The sequence below is a fragment of the Chrysochloris asiatica genome, unplaced genomic scaffold (genome assembly GCF_000296735.1).
Source record: "Chrysochloris asiatica unplaced genomic scaffold, ChrAsi1.0 scaffold00341, whole genome shotgun sequence".
In the NCBI taxonomy this organism is placed as follows: domain Eukaryota; kingdom Metazoa; phylum Chordata; class Mammalia; order Afrosoricida; family Chrysochloridae; genus Chrysochloris; species Chrysochloris asiatica.
The window spans coordinates 2095260-2111141 of record NW_006408859.1 but is presented as its reverse complement, the minus strand read 5'-3'; the positions used below and the strand labels follow the sequence as shown (position 1 = coordinate 2111141).

The following is a 15882-nucleotide window of genomic DNA, read 5'->3' as shown; positions in this document are numbered from 1 at the left end:
AGTGGCAGCAGCAGTAGGCTCCAGAGTAGCAAAGATAGTGAAATTGGCACAGGACCGGGAAGTCGTTCTGTTGTCGCTATGCGTCAGAACTGACTTGTGGGTAGTGGACAATAACCAACGAGAATCCAGTAAATGACAATAGCCTATACACAACAGGATTGTTTGCTGTTGTTGTTAAATGCCGTTGAGTCAATCCCGTCCCATAGCGACCCTGTATAGACTTTCCAAGGAGCAGCTGGTGAACACAACAGGATGGGACCGTTTAATCCGCATGGATTTCATTGGCTAATTTCTAGAATGTCTTCTTTGGAAGATTCGCTGAACCTGTTCAACATGGTCGAAACACCTAACAGTCTACTGACCTTGAAAAAAAAAAAAAAAAAGACTCTAATGACAAAAATCCACTGACAGACTGCTAAGCATTATTAAAGGTTGACCTGACAACTACTTTATTCCTTTTTTTTTCCTTTCACGATTCCGCCCCTATTACTTTTTTTTTTTTTTTCTTTTTTCCTTTGCGCTGGTGGTTTTAGACCCAACGCGGTCCCCGTAGTGCGGTTGGCAAGATGGCGGCGCCCACCTTTTCCAGTGCCGTGAGAATTGCATCAGGTTAGTGGGGGTTAAAGTGATCGATCTATAGCTTCTCAAAAGGTATTGATACGGGATGAAGTAGGATTTTGGCCTGGCAGTTAATAAGAAAAAAGGGCTGCTATTGGAGCCCAGTGAGTTGCTTTGGGTTTCCTACGGGTGGTGTGAGGCCGCCACTCCGCACCCGTGTCCCGCATTTTCCTTACCGACTTTTCGTCACCCTGCCCCTATTAAAAAGAACCAAAAGGACTGAAGCGGAAGGGGCTAGAGAGGCATAAAAAGTCACAGCTAATTTTTTTTTAAAGGTTAGGTCCCGCTTGCCACTCACAACCTTTGACCTTGAAAAAGTTATTTAATTTCTCTTGAGTTTCAGATTGTACAATTGTAAAATAGGGATAATACAACTTGCCTGAGGATAAGTGAACTCGTGCATGTGTAGTGCGTGACACATAAGTTTGTGTGTAGAAGCTTCTTACAACGTACCTATAGTCTTCAGACAAAAGTTGAATGTAAGGCTTTCATGACATAACTGAAGTACCGGCAGCTAAATGAAGTTGTCTCCACGCTAAGGAGTTGTTGCAAAACGTTTAAAAAGTCGTTCATTCAAATTCATAAGATTATTAATAAGTGGTTTTCACAAAACTATTTTGTTAGAAGTTTTGTGCGAGAGGAGGACTAGAAATAAGTTGAAGAAAAAAGAAACGATGTTTTCCAGTTGTTACAAAAGAGCTTGTTTATGTGTGGACTTTTGCACGTGCCTCTATGAAGTTTAATACATATATAAGGAAAAGTTTGTATAACATACCACCCAGAGCCATCTAGTTGATTTCAACTCATAGTGATTGTATAGGACAGGGTTCTTTATGGTTTCTGAGACTGTAAACAGACATTGATGGTTTAATAAATAACTCTAAAGCAAACACCCATGTAAGTAATACCAAGGTCAAGTCAGAGAACACTATTAGAAGCCCTTTCTTTACCGTTTTGTAAAACCTTCCCTATAAAAATTCCCCACTTTCTCCAAAGGTTAACACTATTCTCATTTTTATAACTATTGTATGTCTTTTTTTCCTTTAATAGTTTTAATTTCTGTTTATGCATCTCTAAATAATGTTTAGTTTTGCCTTTTTCTGGACTTTACATGAATGGAATCACATAGTATATAGTCTTTAGTGTTTGGCTCCTTCACTTTGTAGATTCTTTCATGCTGGCTGTAGCTGTAGTTCTTTTTCATTGCTATGTAATATTCTGTTATGTGACTATCCCACACATCTCCATTCTGCTGTTGGACATTTGGGTGTTTCCAGTTGGGACAATTAATTATGTACAAAGCTGCTTGATCATGTGCCCTGTTATGTGAATGCAAGGGTTTCTCTAAGAAATATGTGTGTGCGTGAAATTGCTGAGTCAGAGACTGTGTGTATAAGAGGGTTTCAAAAAGTTAGTAGAAAAATCCTAGTATCTTTTAACCCCATTTTTCTACTAACGTTTTGAAGCCCCTTTGTACATTTCTCACCAACACTTATTACTGTCAGGTATTTTTTGTCAGTCTGGTGAGTGTGTTGATTAGTGCCATCAGTCAGTTCAGACTCTTAGCTACCTTGTATCGGGTTTCCCAGGAGCAGATGGTGAATTTGAACTGCTGACCTTGCAGTTCAAACTGACCTTGTGGTAAGTGCTTATCCTACAGCAACCACACCAGGACCCTGGTGAGTGTGTTGTTGTTGTTGTTGTTCTTAAGTGTCATCTAGTCGATTCCGACCCATAGCGACCCTGTATAGAGTTTCCAAGGAACAGCTGGTGAGCTTGAACCACTGACCTTGCAGTTCAAACGACTTTGCAGTCTGACACATTAGCCCACAGCGCCACACCAGGACAAAAACCCAAACCCATTGCTATCAAGTTGACTCAGATTCCTAGTTACCCTATTGGCCAGAGTAGAACTGCCCTGTAGAATGTCCATTGCCATAAATCTTTACAGAAGTAGATTATCGTATCCTTCTGTAGCAAAATGGCTGGTGGGTTCGAACTGCCAACCTTTTGGTTAGCAACCGGACACTTTAACCACTGTACAACCAGGGCTCTTACTGGTATCTTGTTGTTAAGTGCCATCAAGTCAATTCCGACCCATAGCGACCCTGTATAGGGTTTCCAAGGAGCAGCTGGTGAGCTTGAACTACCAACCTTGCAGTTTAAATGACTTTGCAGTCTGGCGCATTAGCCCACAGCGCCACACCAGGACTTCTAGTGGTATCTTACTGCGGTTTAAATATGCATTTCCTTGATGAGTAGAGTCTGAGTGCTTTTATACATGTGGAATTTATGAAGTATCAGTTTCTATCGGTTTATTTTACTTTTTACTGTGATTTGAAAGTTTTCAGAGCAAATTAATTTTCCATTCAACAATTCATGCACATTTTGTTTCCTGACATTCGTTGCAATCCCCATAATGTAATAGCTCTCTTCCCACTTCCTCCCTGGGTTTCCCTTTCCATTCGTCCTTCTTTCCCATCCTTTCCGGCATTCTAATCTTTATTTCTGGGCAAATGCTGCTATTTTGATCTCTAATGGATGATTGAACTAAGAAGCCTGTACTTTCCTGGTGTTACTGTTTACCTTCTGTTGCTGTTGTTGTTAGGTGTCTTCAAGTTGGTTCCTACTTGTGAGACCATATATACAACAGAATGAAACACTCTGGTTCTGCATCATCCTCACAGTTGTTTCTCTGTTTGAGCCCATTGTCGCTGCCACTGTGTCAGTCCATCTAGTTGGGGGGGTCTTCCTCTTCTTCATGGACCCTCTGATGTATCAAGCAGGATTGGTCTTCCTGATAACATGTTCAAAATACAAGAGATGAAGTCGAACTAGCCTGGCTTCTAAGGAGCATTCTGAGTGTGCTTCTTCCAAGACAGATTTGTTTGTTTTTCTCACAGTGCAGGGGACCTCCCTTCACCTTATATAGACTTGGCCCATTGTTTGGCTGAAGATTGAGTTCCGTTCCAGACTTGGGAGGGTGACTGAGGGTCACAGTTTTGGGAGTTGCAGAAGTCTTAAAAAAGCCTGGTCTTTTTTTTTTTTTTACAATTTTGAGTTTTATTTCACAGTTTTCTCCCACTTTATCTAGGACCTTTTAATGTGATTCCTTTCAAAGTATCAGTAGTGGTAGCTGGGCAGCATCTAGTTCTTCTGGCCTCAGGGTTATGAAGGCCAAGGTTCATGTCTCCTTGAGTGTTTTTTTGGAATCATTGTTTCCATGCTTTTCTTCACTCTGTTTTGCTTTGGATGGGGAGAAACCAATAGTTGCAGTAGTGTGTCTTTTGATGATAGGAAATTCTTATTTTCATATACTTGAATTTAGGATGCTTCTGTTTTTTAAATAGATGATGTGGAAAAAAATTTTAATAATGTGACCATTTATTTCTAAATTTTAGCATAAATATACTGGAAATTATATCTTTAACAATTTAAATCATTTAAAAAATGATATATTATGAATTTGTGGTTCGTTGGTTATGTGCCATGGAGTTGGTTCCAACTCAGCAACCCTTTACAGGGTTTCCAAGGGTGTAAATCTTTATGGGAGCAGAAAACCTCATCTTTCTCCCACGGAACAGCTGGTAGTTTCAAACTGCTGACTTTGCAGTTTGCAGCCCAATTCGTACAGTCTAAATTAGACTGGTAGCTTTTTTCCTCCCTAAATAATATGATTTTAAATTGAAATATACTTCCCACCATTTTTAAGTGTACACTTAGTGTACGGTAGTATATTCAACAAGTTGTGCAGCCACCATCACTATCCCAGAGGAGGCTTTTCAAGCTGAATCACCACCTGCCAGCCACCAGAGGGTATGGTGTGAAGCCCCCCCCCACCCCCCCAAGTCACTGTCTCATGGGCTTTTAGGCCAACCTCACCCTTCTTACTGGCTTCAATAACCATTTTTCTAACCTTAATGTGTTTGTCCCTGACTCTGTCTTATTGGTTTTCATCCATTTTTCTTTTACTGAGATCACTTACAGTTCTGATAGTCTATCTTTTAACCAATATGTTAATAATTTTGCTTTCTCACTCTGCTTGTACCTTTTACACTTTCACAGTTTTCTGCTCCTCGGTAAGGAAAGCAGGCTTGAGAGCACACATGGAACCACCATAGGCCTTCTGACAGGATTTTTTTGTTTTCTTTTGGACAATCGCATGAGAACTTTTGGTCGAACTTTAGGTCTTACATCACAGACCCCTCATGGGGAAATTGGCCTGGGCACACACTGAATGCAGGTTTTGGTACTTTACGAACTTCTTGGTATAAAGGTAAACAAACCAGGGGTTTGGATAGCCTAGTTTTGTTTGAGATTGTATTGTAGGACAGCCTACACCAATACGTCAGATACTAGACCATTTGTGTGCGTGTGTGAATTGAGTGAAGGTTTACAGACCAGATCATGAGTTTTACATTCAACAAATCATATGCTGTGTTTCATCTCAATGACTGCAATCCCTCCATGCAACAACCATTATCTCACTTCCCTCCTCTGGTTCCTATTTACATTCCACCTGCCTTCCCATCCCTTCTCAGCTTTGTCCTCACATATATGTCACCCTTTTGATCTTGAATGATTGACTGTTTTATGGTGAGTAGTGGGTTAATGTGCTTGACTGCAAAGTCGCTTTGAACCGCAGGGTCGGGTCGGCAGTGCTCAGCCTCCGTGGAAGGTCCACTCGCCCACCTCATGTGTGAGTTTGTTTCAGCTCTTATGCTTTTGCTTATGTTGTTCATCCTACCTGGAATCTTTTCCTCCTCTCCTCCCCTCCTGGCCTGTTCATTTTTTAGAGGAGAAAGCTCAAGTACCCCTTTGGTCATTTCATTCTATATAGGAGTTTTCGCCACAATATAAGTTGGGACAGGGATGGTTAATATTATATAGACTTTGTTTCCTAGTGCAGGTCATAGAGTCTAAGTTACATCAGGCTGGATAGTGGTGATGGTCGCACAACCCTAAATTTACTAAAATAGTTGAATTATATTCATAAAACAGGCCTTTTTTAAAACTTGGTGAAGGAGTATAGAGCAGATCAATTTTCCATTCAGCACATTTAACAATTCTTACGCATTGTGTTTCATCTCATTGGTTTCAATCCCTACAGTGATCCTTCTTCCTCCCTGTTTCCATTCCACCTCCTTTCCTAACCCATTTGTACTTGGTCTTTGGGTAAAATGATGCCCTTTTGATCTCAAATAGTTGATTATTCTAAGGTGTCTATACCTTTCTAGTGTTATTGTTCCCCTTGTTGTTGTTAAGTGCCACCTTGTATAGGGTTTCTGAGGAGCAGCTGGTGAATTTGACCCACTGGCCTTTTGTTTCAAACTGACCTTGTGACCCAGTGCACTATCTCACAGCAGCACACCAGGACTCCATTGTTTCCCTTAGAGACCTATTATTTAGCTGACAGCTGAGCCACACGGGTGACTTCAGTTCCAGACCTAAAAGGTAACCAAGGTTAAGTAATTTACCCCAGGTATCCAGTGATTTTGAGTTTTGTTCCAGTTTTCTCCTTCTCTATCCAGGACCTTCTAATGTGATCCCTTTTAGAGTACTTGATGGTGATGGGCCACAATCTAGTTCTGGTCTCAGGATCTTGGAAACTGATGATGTTCAAGTGATCCATTAGTCTATTGGACTAATTGTTTCTATGAGTCTTCGATTTTCATCATTCTTTCTTCCAGACAGGGAGAGAGCAATAGTTGCACCATAGATGGTCACACATGACCTTTTTAAGACCCCAATTTCTACTTATAAAGTAGGATGTAGAACATTGACTTTGTGGACTAAAAATAGGTCATTTATGGTATGTAAATTACACTTTAAGAAAGCTAGAAGGTTTTAACAGGGAAGTCTGATGCTCCAGGCACATTAATTACATGTAACGCTTGGTTGCTTTGATAATCATTTAAATATCTGGATGTATATTTTCAAGTATCACTTTAAGTATACCTGCTTCTCTCTATCTTAACAGGAATCCTACGGCCCCTGAATATTTTGGCATCTTCAGCCTATCAAAATTGTGCCAAGAATGCCTGTCTTATCTCTTCATTGTCTACCCAACATTTTAGTCATATTCAAACATCAGTTGTTTCCTCTGCTCCTAGACTTATTACATCTGTCAGAAACTCAGCATTCGGGCATACTGCAACAATCCTTAACAGGTAGAGTACGTGTGTGTCAGTAAACATGACATTTGGGTAGAACTTCTGAAATACTCATACCTGCAAAGACATCTTAGAATATGATACTCTTTGCCTGCCTCAATCACTTTGCTTGACTGAGTGGGAGGATGTAATTGACATCTGTCTACCTGCATGCCCACAGCAGGGACTGCCCCATGGAGCCCCCTTCTGATGCGCAGCTGTCAGCCAAAGTGGAGGATGAAGAAGATACTACCAGGCTGGGATGTGTGTGGTTTCCCCTCAGTCAGTAAATATTTAGTAAGCACATGTGGGTGCCTGGAACTGTACTTGGTAGAAAGGATACAAAGATTAATAAGCTGAAGTCCTCAAGGAGTTTTCAGTTATGGGCAAATAAATAGAGGAGAAGTGTGGTGGCTGCAGTATACTATGACACATTCACATAGGGATGAAGGGAGGTGGATTATGGGAGGCTTGCAAATTGGTGATAATTGCAATCTAATGCATAGTGTCATGGATTGCTTAACTTTGTTTGATTGTTTAACGTTGTTTTTTAAAAGTCAGCTCCACATTGGTGGGGTGCTTCACTCATTTCTGAGTACAGAAAGGGATTTTACCCCTTAATGAGTTTGACTGCTAAGTTAAATTTTTAAATATATGTTCTAGAGTGGCCCCCTTGCTTCCTAATGTCCTGAAGCTACCAGTCAGAAGTCTAACGTACTTCAGTTCAAGAAAAGGAAAGAGAAAGACTGTGAAAGCTGTCGTCTATAGGTTTCTTCGACTACATTCCGGCCTTTGGCTAAGAAGAAAGGTAAGTCTTTACGTGACTGAAAAGGAGGTAGCAAGTGATCAGAATGAAGCAGAATTCAGTTAGCCATATCATGGGCATATCCTCCCCTAACTTACCCCAATAGGTTTTTTGTTGTTGTTTTTTTTAAGTTTTTATTGTGTCTTATGTGATAGTTTACATGGGAGAACATTAGCTTTATATTCATCCTATCGTATATCATTTCATTGCCATGATTACAGTCCCCTCCATGTATCATCAAACATCCAAAGGGTATACCCCCCAGTCGTCAGCACACAGCCCCTCTCCCTCTCTGGGTCTAGAGTCCCCAGCGACTTCATCTCTCCACATCATCATCTCTGCTTCCATCACTTGCATCACTGCTTCTCTGGGTAGGGTCCCGCACTCCGCTCTTCTCCCTTGATGGTCCCAGGGACTTCTGCTCCTGGACTGCAAAGTCAACCACTCCCGTCCTTTTGCTACAAAAACGTCTACCATTACATTTCCAACCATCACAGTCAGTTTTGATAGCAATTATTCACTATTGTACCACAATAGTCCTATCCCTATCTCCTTTCATTAGCCCCGCCCAGACAGATTAGATGCTATTCAGTAATATCTATCTTCCTCTGCATCCTCTGGATCTAGGCTCCTTCTTGAAAGCTTGTAAGCCAGTCACTTCTTGCCTTTGTATCTCCCCCATTTTGGGTAGACAATGTCCAAGTTGCCCATTCCTGTCTACCCTGTGTACCGAGGGGGTGGGAATGATCCTCACTGCAAAGATTTGTTGTTCTCTCTTTTGAGCTACTGGATCAATAGGTATAGGTCAGGTTCATCAAATTGTATCAGATTACTCTTTTTCCTCTTCTTTCTTCTTCTAGTCGAGTTCTTATCATTCAGCCATTGAAGCCAGGACAAATGGGCATTGTCTGCAAGTGTGGGTGTTCTTGTGCATATGCCTTCTCTTTTTATCAGCTGGACGCTTGACTCTCCACTCTAGTCCTCTGTGGCTATGTCACTGTCTCTGGGCCCAGGAGTCCCCAGGTCTTGCCATATTGCTGGCCAACCAGTTCTCTACCTGGGTTCACAGGAGTCTATTGATCGTGGTTGGATTTAGCTCACAGCTTCATTGCAGTTTTCCCCTCACATCCCCTTATTGGTGACCAACATGGTCACCAGTCAGACTGCATGCCTGCTCATGTATTCCCATTGAGTCTTAGTCTTGGAAGGGGGTTTGCTATGAGGAGACCCGACCACTTGCCTTGCTGGTTCCTGGGCCAGCAACTTGCTTGTTCTTGTAGTAATCAGTCAGACTGTTATTGTTTTTTTATTTTTCTTGTCGGTTTTTCTTTCAAAAAGTATCTTCTGTACTTCTAGCCTTTCCAGGCTGGTCTGCTTGTCCTTTCAAGTGGAAATTTCCCACCTCAGAATATTCTGGATGGGGTTCAGGATTCCACCTGTGGTCTTATGCATTTGTAAAGGCTCTGCTGGAAGCCTCCTTCACTGGGCAAGATGTAGCCCCCTTTTCGGTATTCCAATCAATTATAGGCAGAAGATGGATTTACAAGCGTTCTATGGTGATGTTTCTGGCTATTCCTTTCTCTCCCCCTCAAGTGTCTTATTTTATAATGGCATGCCAGGTAAACCAAGATTCAAAAGACAGCCAAGCATCTTGACATAATTTCCCCTTTCACTCATTCAAACCATGCCTCAATCCCTGTATCCCAGAGCCCTGTTGTTCCAAGGTTGTGCATACATCATTATTTACCTCTGTCCCACATAGTCCATGGAAACCTGCCTAACCGTTCTCTTGTCTGCCTTGTTCTGCCCCCCTCCCCCCAGCACACAAGCTACCCTGTGTCTATTCCCTACCCTGTGCTCTACCTTCCCCTCCCGTCCCTCAACCCACCCCCTACATCCCGGTAACTAGCAAAGATTTCCCACCCCCCACCCCCTTTTAGTATGGGTTCTTTTTCTTAGTCTTTTACAATAGTGGTCCTATGCAGTGTTTCTCCTTTTGTGACTAATTTTCACTCAGCTAGCATAATGTCCTCAAGGTTCATCCATGTTATCCATTGACTTTCAGCTTCCTTGTTATTATTCAGTGTAGCATAATATTCCATTGTGTGTATGTACTGCAGTTTGTTTATCCATTCTTCAGTTGATGAGCACTTAGGCTGTTTCCATCTTTTTGCTATTGTAAATAGTGCTGCTGTGAACATTGGCGTGCATGTATCTACTCATATTATGGCTCATATTTCTTGTGGGTAAATACCAAGTAGAGGAATTGCTATATGCAACCTTCTGAAGAAGTGCCATATTGCTTTCCAGAGTGGTTGGACCATTTTGCAGTCCCACTAGCAATGCAGGAGCGTCCCAATCTCTTCGTATCCTCACCAGCATTTATTGTCATCTATTTCTTTGATCTTTGCTGTTATTGCTGGTGTGAGACGATATCTCATTGTTGTTTTGATTTGCATCTCCCATTCTGTCCAGGACCTTCTGTGGTCTGGGTTAGAGCAGTAGGTAATTACCTTTGAGTTTTAATAACTGTTTAAATCCTAATTCCCTTTTACAATTTAAAGTTAAAAGATTCTCCAAAGACAAAATCTGTTTTCCTCTTTGTGTGTGTTTAGGGAGACAGTGGGTAATTGGTATAACTTTTCTCAGTGTTTCAAAGGTTATTATTGCATATCTTTACAAATAATCCTTGTAGATAAATGAGTGATTTGAATTTTCAGTTGAAGCAGTACTTTGAAAGTTTCCCACACCAGGTGACAAAAGTATCTGTGAATCTTGTGAATTTTGGATCATTGGAACCATTTTCCCCCCCTTTTTGTCATAATAATTATTTCTATGTCTTGGGCTGGCCCTAGAGAAAATGAGATGGATTGTTTTCCTTTCCACATTCCTATTATTGGGTCCTGGAGCCCTCATTTTGTTCTAATGGGCCTGATCTAAGTCTCCAGTCAGAGTCCCTACCTCCTACTCAGACTGCAGAAAGAATCCCAGGTACAGATTGGCCTTCTTCATCAAAGTCTAATTTTATGAAGGAAACAAAATATCTGGATGAGTTAATTGACACTAATACATAAAAATTGAAGATATTTTCTGTGGCACAGTTTCACTCAGCTACCCCTAATTTTGATTGTTTATTCTTTCTATTTGTGAGTTTAGGAATGGATTATTGAAAAAGTTTCAAGCATTTTCACAGTGGCCACCAAATATTCCTTAAGAACACTGGTGGTGGTGGCTAGGACAACAGATGAAGTGTAAATCACAAGATCCATATAGATCTAGAAAATTATTACATGAATATGAGGATTTGGGTTTGAGCCTGTGAATCTAAACTTAGAAGCAATGAGTAACAAGCACCATGTCTAGCAGTGTCAAACCAGAGCTCTTCAGCCAGCTTCCCTGTTAAGCATCCTTGAACTGTAGAAGTTGCTGTCCCGGTGATGGCACTTAAGGCACCTTTTCAGTGAGGAGTTACCCATGTGTTCAGTCCCTGTAGTGCCATAAAGAGGTCTTGACTTAAGGAGAGTCAAGGGCTCTTATAGTAGCCTGGCTTCTAGTCTCACCTCCCTTATAACTTCCTGTGCAGTTTGAGCCAGTAATCAAGTGAACTGGCACCTGAGGTCTCTTCTACTTCAAACAGGCTGTGATGATCATTTTTATTTAAGAAACTGATTGTCATCGAGTTTTTCCGACTTCATAGCGACCCTATTTGTTATTGTTGTTAAGTGCTGTCAAGTCAGTACCAACTCATAGTGACCCTGTATAGTGTTTCTGAGGAGCAGCTGGTGAGTTTTAATAGACTGTACATCTTTATGGAAACAGTTTCTTCTGCGGTGTGGCTGGTGGATTTGAATTGCCAACCTTTTGATTGGAAACCCAACACTTGAACCACTATGCCAGCAGGGATCCTTATAGTCTTTATATTTAGTCTAATTTTGTTTCATCTGAACTTCCTCAAAATTAATAAAGCACAGATAGTATATATGGTAGTTTCTGGGTTAACCAATCCCTTTCAACTCCTAAGAATAGTTTTACTGTAATCGTTATTCCTTAGAAAAGCACTTTCTCTAAAAATTAGTCCCTAGTATGTGGTAGCGTAATGGTTACGAATGGGGCTGCGAACTGCAAGGTCAGCAGTTCAAAACTACCAGCAGTTCTGTGGGAGAAAAATGAGGCTTTCTGCTTTCGTAAAGATTTACAGCCTCAGAAATCCTGTACAGGGTTGCTATGAGTCGGAACCGACTCCGCGGCACATAACAACAAGAAGTATGTGGAAAGAATAAATGAAGCAATATAGTCAAGCATTTAGCCCTTCTGTACTCACCCCCTTATGAATATGCATGGTAATACTCCTTCCATCCCCGTGTTAGGAAAAGCTGATGTGGCTAAAGACTCTTCACCAGCTACAAAGGTCTTCTTTAGGTAGAGTTTCTGTGGTTTTAATTAAAGCAGTCTTTTTTTCCCAACATATAAGTGGGCTTTAAAAAATTCCATTATCTTTTAATTCCATTTTCCTGAGATCTTTTTGAAGCCCCCTCCTATTACATTACTACTATCATTTCAAACTCTACATTTTCTATACCCACTCCTTAATAAGAACCACATCTTTCCAAAGAACATGCTAGCCCTAGTGGAAGTCTGTTCTTCGTTCCCATTGGACCAATAAGCCATGAGTAGTGACAACATCTGTTGTTTCTTACATGATACCATATTCCAAATGTCTTTGTAATATTTTCTAACAGGCTGGTTATAAGAAAAAACTATGGAAAAAGACTTCTGCAAGAAAGAGACGCTTGAGGGAATTCGTGTTCTGCAATAAAACCCAGAGTAAACTCTTAGATAAAATGACAACATCTTTCTGGAAGAGGCGAAACTGGTATGTTAATGATCCTTATCAGATGTATCACGACCGCACGAACCTGAAAGTATAGACCTGAAGTTCTGTCATCACCCAACTGTTCAATATGTATCGTTACGTATAGGTCTTTGCAAACATGAATAAAATTTGATGTAAACTGTACCAATTGATAGACTTAATTATATAATGTTGTTGTTGTTATGTGCCATCGAGTTGGTTCCAACCCATAGCGACCCTGTACAGGGTTTCCGAGGCTATAAATCTTTACGGGAGCAGAAAGCCTCCTCTTTCTCCCGTGGAGCGGCTGGTAGTTTCGAACTGCTGACCTTAAGGTTCGCAGCCCAATTCGTAACCACTACGTTACCATACTAACATTAAAACATAATGGTGTAAACATTCCTAGATTTGGCAAGGGAAATAATTTTAAATTGTACATTATTTTTATCCACTGGTGATGGCTTACCTAATTGTTCCAACTAGTACTATTTAGCTGCCAGGAATCTTAGGTTAGAACAAGCATCAAAAGAGTCTAGAGCCAACACTCCAGCTCACACATTTTGACTTTTACTTGGAAATAATCCTCTATTTGTGAGCCTAGGGATGGATTATCGAAAAAGTTTCAAGCATTTCCACTGTGGCCACCAAATAATCTTCCAAGGATACTGGTGGTGGTAGCTAGGACAACAGATTAAGTGTCTGTAAATCACAAGGCCACAGGAAAAGCAGAAACTGAAGGGTGATCCTGGAACTGAGCCTTCTCCAGGGTCCACAGCAGCTGGAAGTGGTGGTTCCTTCCACTTGGGTTCTGCTAGGCATGGAACTCAGCTCTTCTGACATAGTTGGTTCTGTTCTCTCTCACTCACTAATCTCGCCATTTCGTACTGTTGCCTACTTTTCATTGCTGCTTCCTTGGAGGTTCTTTTCTACATCATGACCCTCAGCCCCTACCTCTAATCTCCAATTGCCAAGAGATTCCAACTGGGCCACCTTTTGTTTGTATACTAGGAATCACCGCCAGTGTTGGGATTCACTGTCCTAGGTCAGGAACCCACCCCTGGCCCACTTCAGCAACTAGTAATGTGTAGCAAAAATGTGAGCATTTTCAAATTAGATAAGCATGGGGGTGGCAACACAATTTACATCTAGTTTACTGGGTTTTTTGTGTTTATAACTACAGTAATTTTTATAGAGAGAATAAGTGCCCATTTATCATGCCCACTCATGAAACAGAAGAGACTATTGAAGACAAAATCTTTCAACCTGTGTTAAATGATGCTGTCCTTTTTGAAAATGAGTCTGTGCACTTGAGAGCTCACATTTTTCATTCGTGAGGATAAACTTTTACCAAACTTTTCCAAAGATACATTGTAGAAATTAAGTGGAGAAAAAGTAGCCTCTGTCGTTTTAGAAATGATGTAAGAATTAAGCGTTGTTCACTAGGAGAGGGCCAGGGAAGAGACAATGAGTAAATTCCATTGGCTGAGTGGTTATATTCTAAGGCAGTGGTTCTCAGCTGTCATCAGAATCAACTAGGAAGCATTTTCAAACGAGAGAGCTTTGCCTGGTTGAGAAGCACTACTAAATAAACGTGTGCATCAAGTACTGTTTCAAATCCAACAGTGATAATAAGATGAAGTTCCTCTACAAATAGAATAAGTAAAAATAATCTATATTGAAGTTCTGTGGCATGTCAGAGTATGAGGAGACTTCATGGAAACCAGTGTGTGTACATTAAAAGGAAACGGATGACAACAGAATATTCTAAAACCAGAAGATGAAGTATGTGTCTCTGAGTAGGAGCAATTAATAAAGAACAGACGTTTGATTTGAGAGGCAGTAAAGCCTGATGTGGTGCTTGCAGGATAATGCACTGGGCCACAGTGTTGGTTTAAACTGGAGGTCAGCGGTTCAAACCCACCAGCTGTCCCTTGGAAACCCTATACAGGGTCGCTATGAGTTGAACCAACTTGACAGCACTTAACTAAAGCCTGAAACATGGACTAACATTCTTTTGTGATGGGTTTGCATTTCATACCACATCTGAGACAGCAGATGCCAGCTTTTACATCTGTTGTCATCTACCTGGCTCCTGCCCTTCACTTACCTCTGTAGTGGGATGGACTTGGTGCCTGCAGATGCTGGGGAAACACACTTTCGCACAGTCTCCATGAACTCTAGTGCAAGTGTGTGCTGCATGGTCTACAGTGGGCGGCAGAAAGCACCCTGGCTTCTCTAAGCCAAGACAGCAGCTAGGGCCACAGCGTCCAGAGATGGAGTGAAGGTGGAAGGGCTGGCATGCATGATTTAGGGAAAGGCTATTTTCATACGTATTATTTTTCTTTTATGACAGCTATGTTGCTATCATCAACATTGACTTTATAGTTGTTTTTATTGTGAATTGAGTGAAGGTTTACAGAGCAGATCATCAGTTTCACATTGAACAACTCACATACTCTGCTTTATTACATGTTTGCAATCCCCTCCATGTGCCAGTGGTTAGCAGCATTTACCTCTATTCACTTTAACTCTTGGCACTTCTCCTTCTGTTTCCTGCTACCTTCATCTTTCTTCTGTTGTATATTGCCTGTCCTGTTACTCATGTTGATGTGTCTATCCTCTAGCCCTTGAGTAATGCTCCCCCCCACCCCCTCCAACCATCATTTGTTGTTGTTGTTAAGTGCCGTGGAGTCGGTTCTGACTCATAGCGACCCTGTACAGGGTTTCCGAGGCTGTAAATCTTTACGGGAGCAGAAAGCCTCATCTTTCTCCTGCGGAACCACTGGTAGTTTCGAACTGCTGGCATTGTGGCTCACAGCCCGATTTGTAACCACTACGCTACCAGAGCTCCTTCATCATCATAGATTGTTTCTTTTTTCAAAAACCTTTTCTTAACTTTTTACAACACTCGTCTCATACAATATTTATCCTTTTGTGATTGACTAATCTCACTCAGCACAATGTCCTCCAGGTTCGTCCATGTTGTGATGTCTTTTGCAGACTCATCATTATTCTTCAACATTGCGTATTCCATTGTGAGTATGTATTAAAGTTTGCTTAATCATTCTTCTATTGATGGGCATTTCTTTTTGATGTGTCTCCTGTACACCGTGTGTTGAGGTATCCTAGTTTCTTCTCCTTTCTGCTCTTTGTCTCTTGATTGGTGCACTTAATCAATTTATATTCAGTGTAATTATAGGTATGAATTGATGGCTGTCTTTTTTTTTTTATGTGTGGTGTTGCTGGTTTATTCCACATCATTTTCTGCACTGAGTTCATTTTGTTTGTGGGTTTTCTTTTCATTTCTGTTACGTTATTGTTTACTGAATCTTTCAGTTTTCTCTTTTTTTATTTTGATGTTCTGGCATATTAATTTTCTTGAGGTTACTCTGTAATTTGTTTATTTTTTTTCCATTTAAAATAGTCTTTTATCTTGAAATCTACTTAATTTCCTT

At 40.9% G+C, this 15882-nt stretch overlaps 1 protein-coding gene across 1 annotated transcript; it reads left to right on the top strand.

The window, feature by feature from the left end:
- The first annotated feature begins 566 nt into the window (after window positions 1-566).
- Window positions 567-12503, top strand: MRPL35 (mitochondrial ribosomal protein L35). The gene is made up of 4 exons (XM_006875867.1): window positions 567-609; window positions 6599-6788; window positions 7434-7578; window positions 12315-12503. Exons 1-4 carry the CDS (start codon window positions 567-569, stop codon window positions 12501-12503), a joined length of 567 nt encoding a protein of 188 aa, XP_006875929.1.
- The last annotated feature ends 3379 nt before the right edge of the window (window positions 12504-15882 follow it).

Bases quoted from the DNA above. Each gene is read 5' to 3' on its own strand.
- MRPL35 (XM_006875867.1), top strand. From the start codon at position 567: ATGGCGGCGCCCACCTTTTCCAGTGCCGTGAGAATTGCATCAG. The intron at 610-6,598 runs GTTAGTGGGGGT...CTATCTTAACAG, and splicing joins TGCCGTGAGAATTGCATCAG to GAATCCTACGGCCCCTGAAT. The intron at 7,579-12,314 runs GTAAGTCTTTAC...ATTTTCTAACAG, and splicing joins GCCTTTGGCTAAGAAGAAAG to GCTGGTTATAAGAAAAAACT.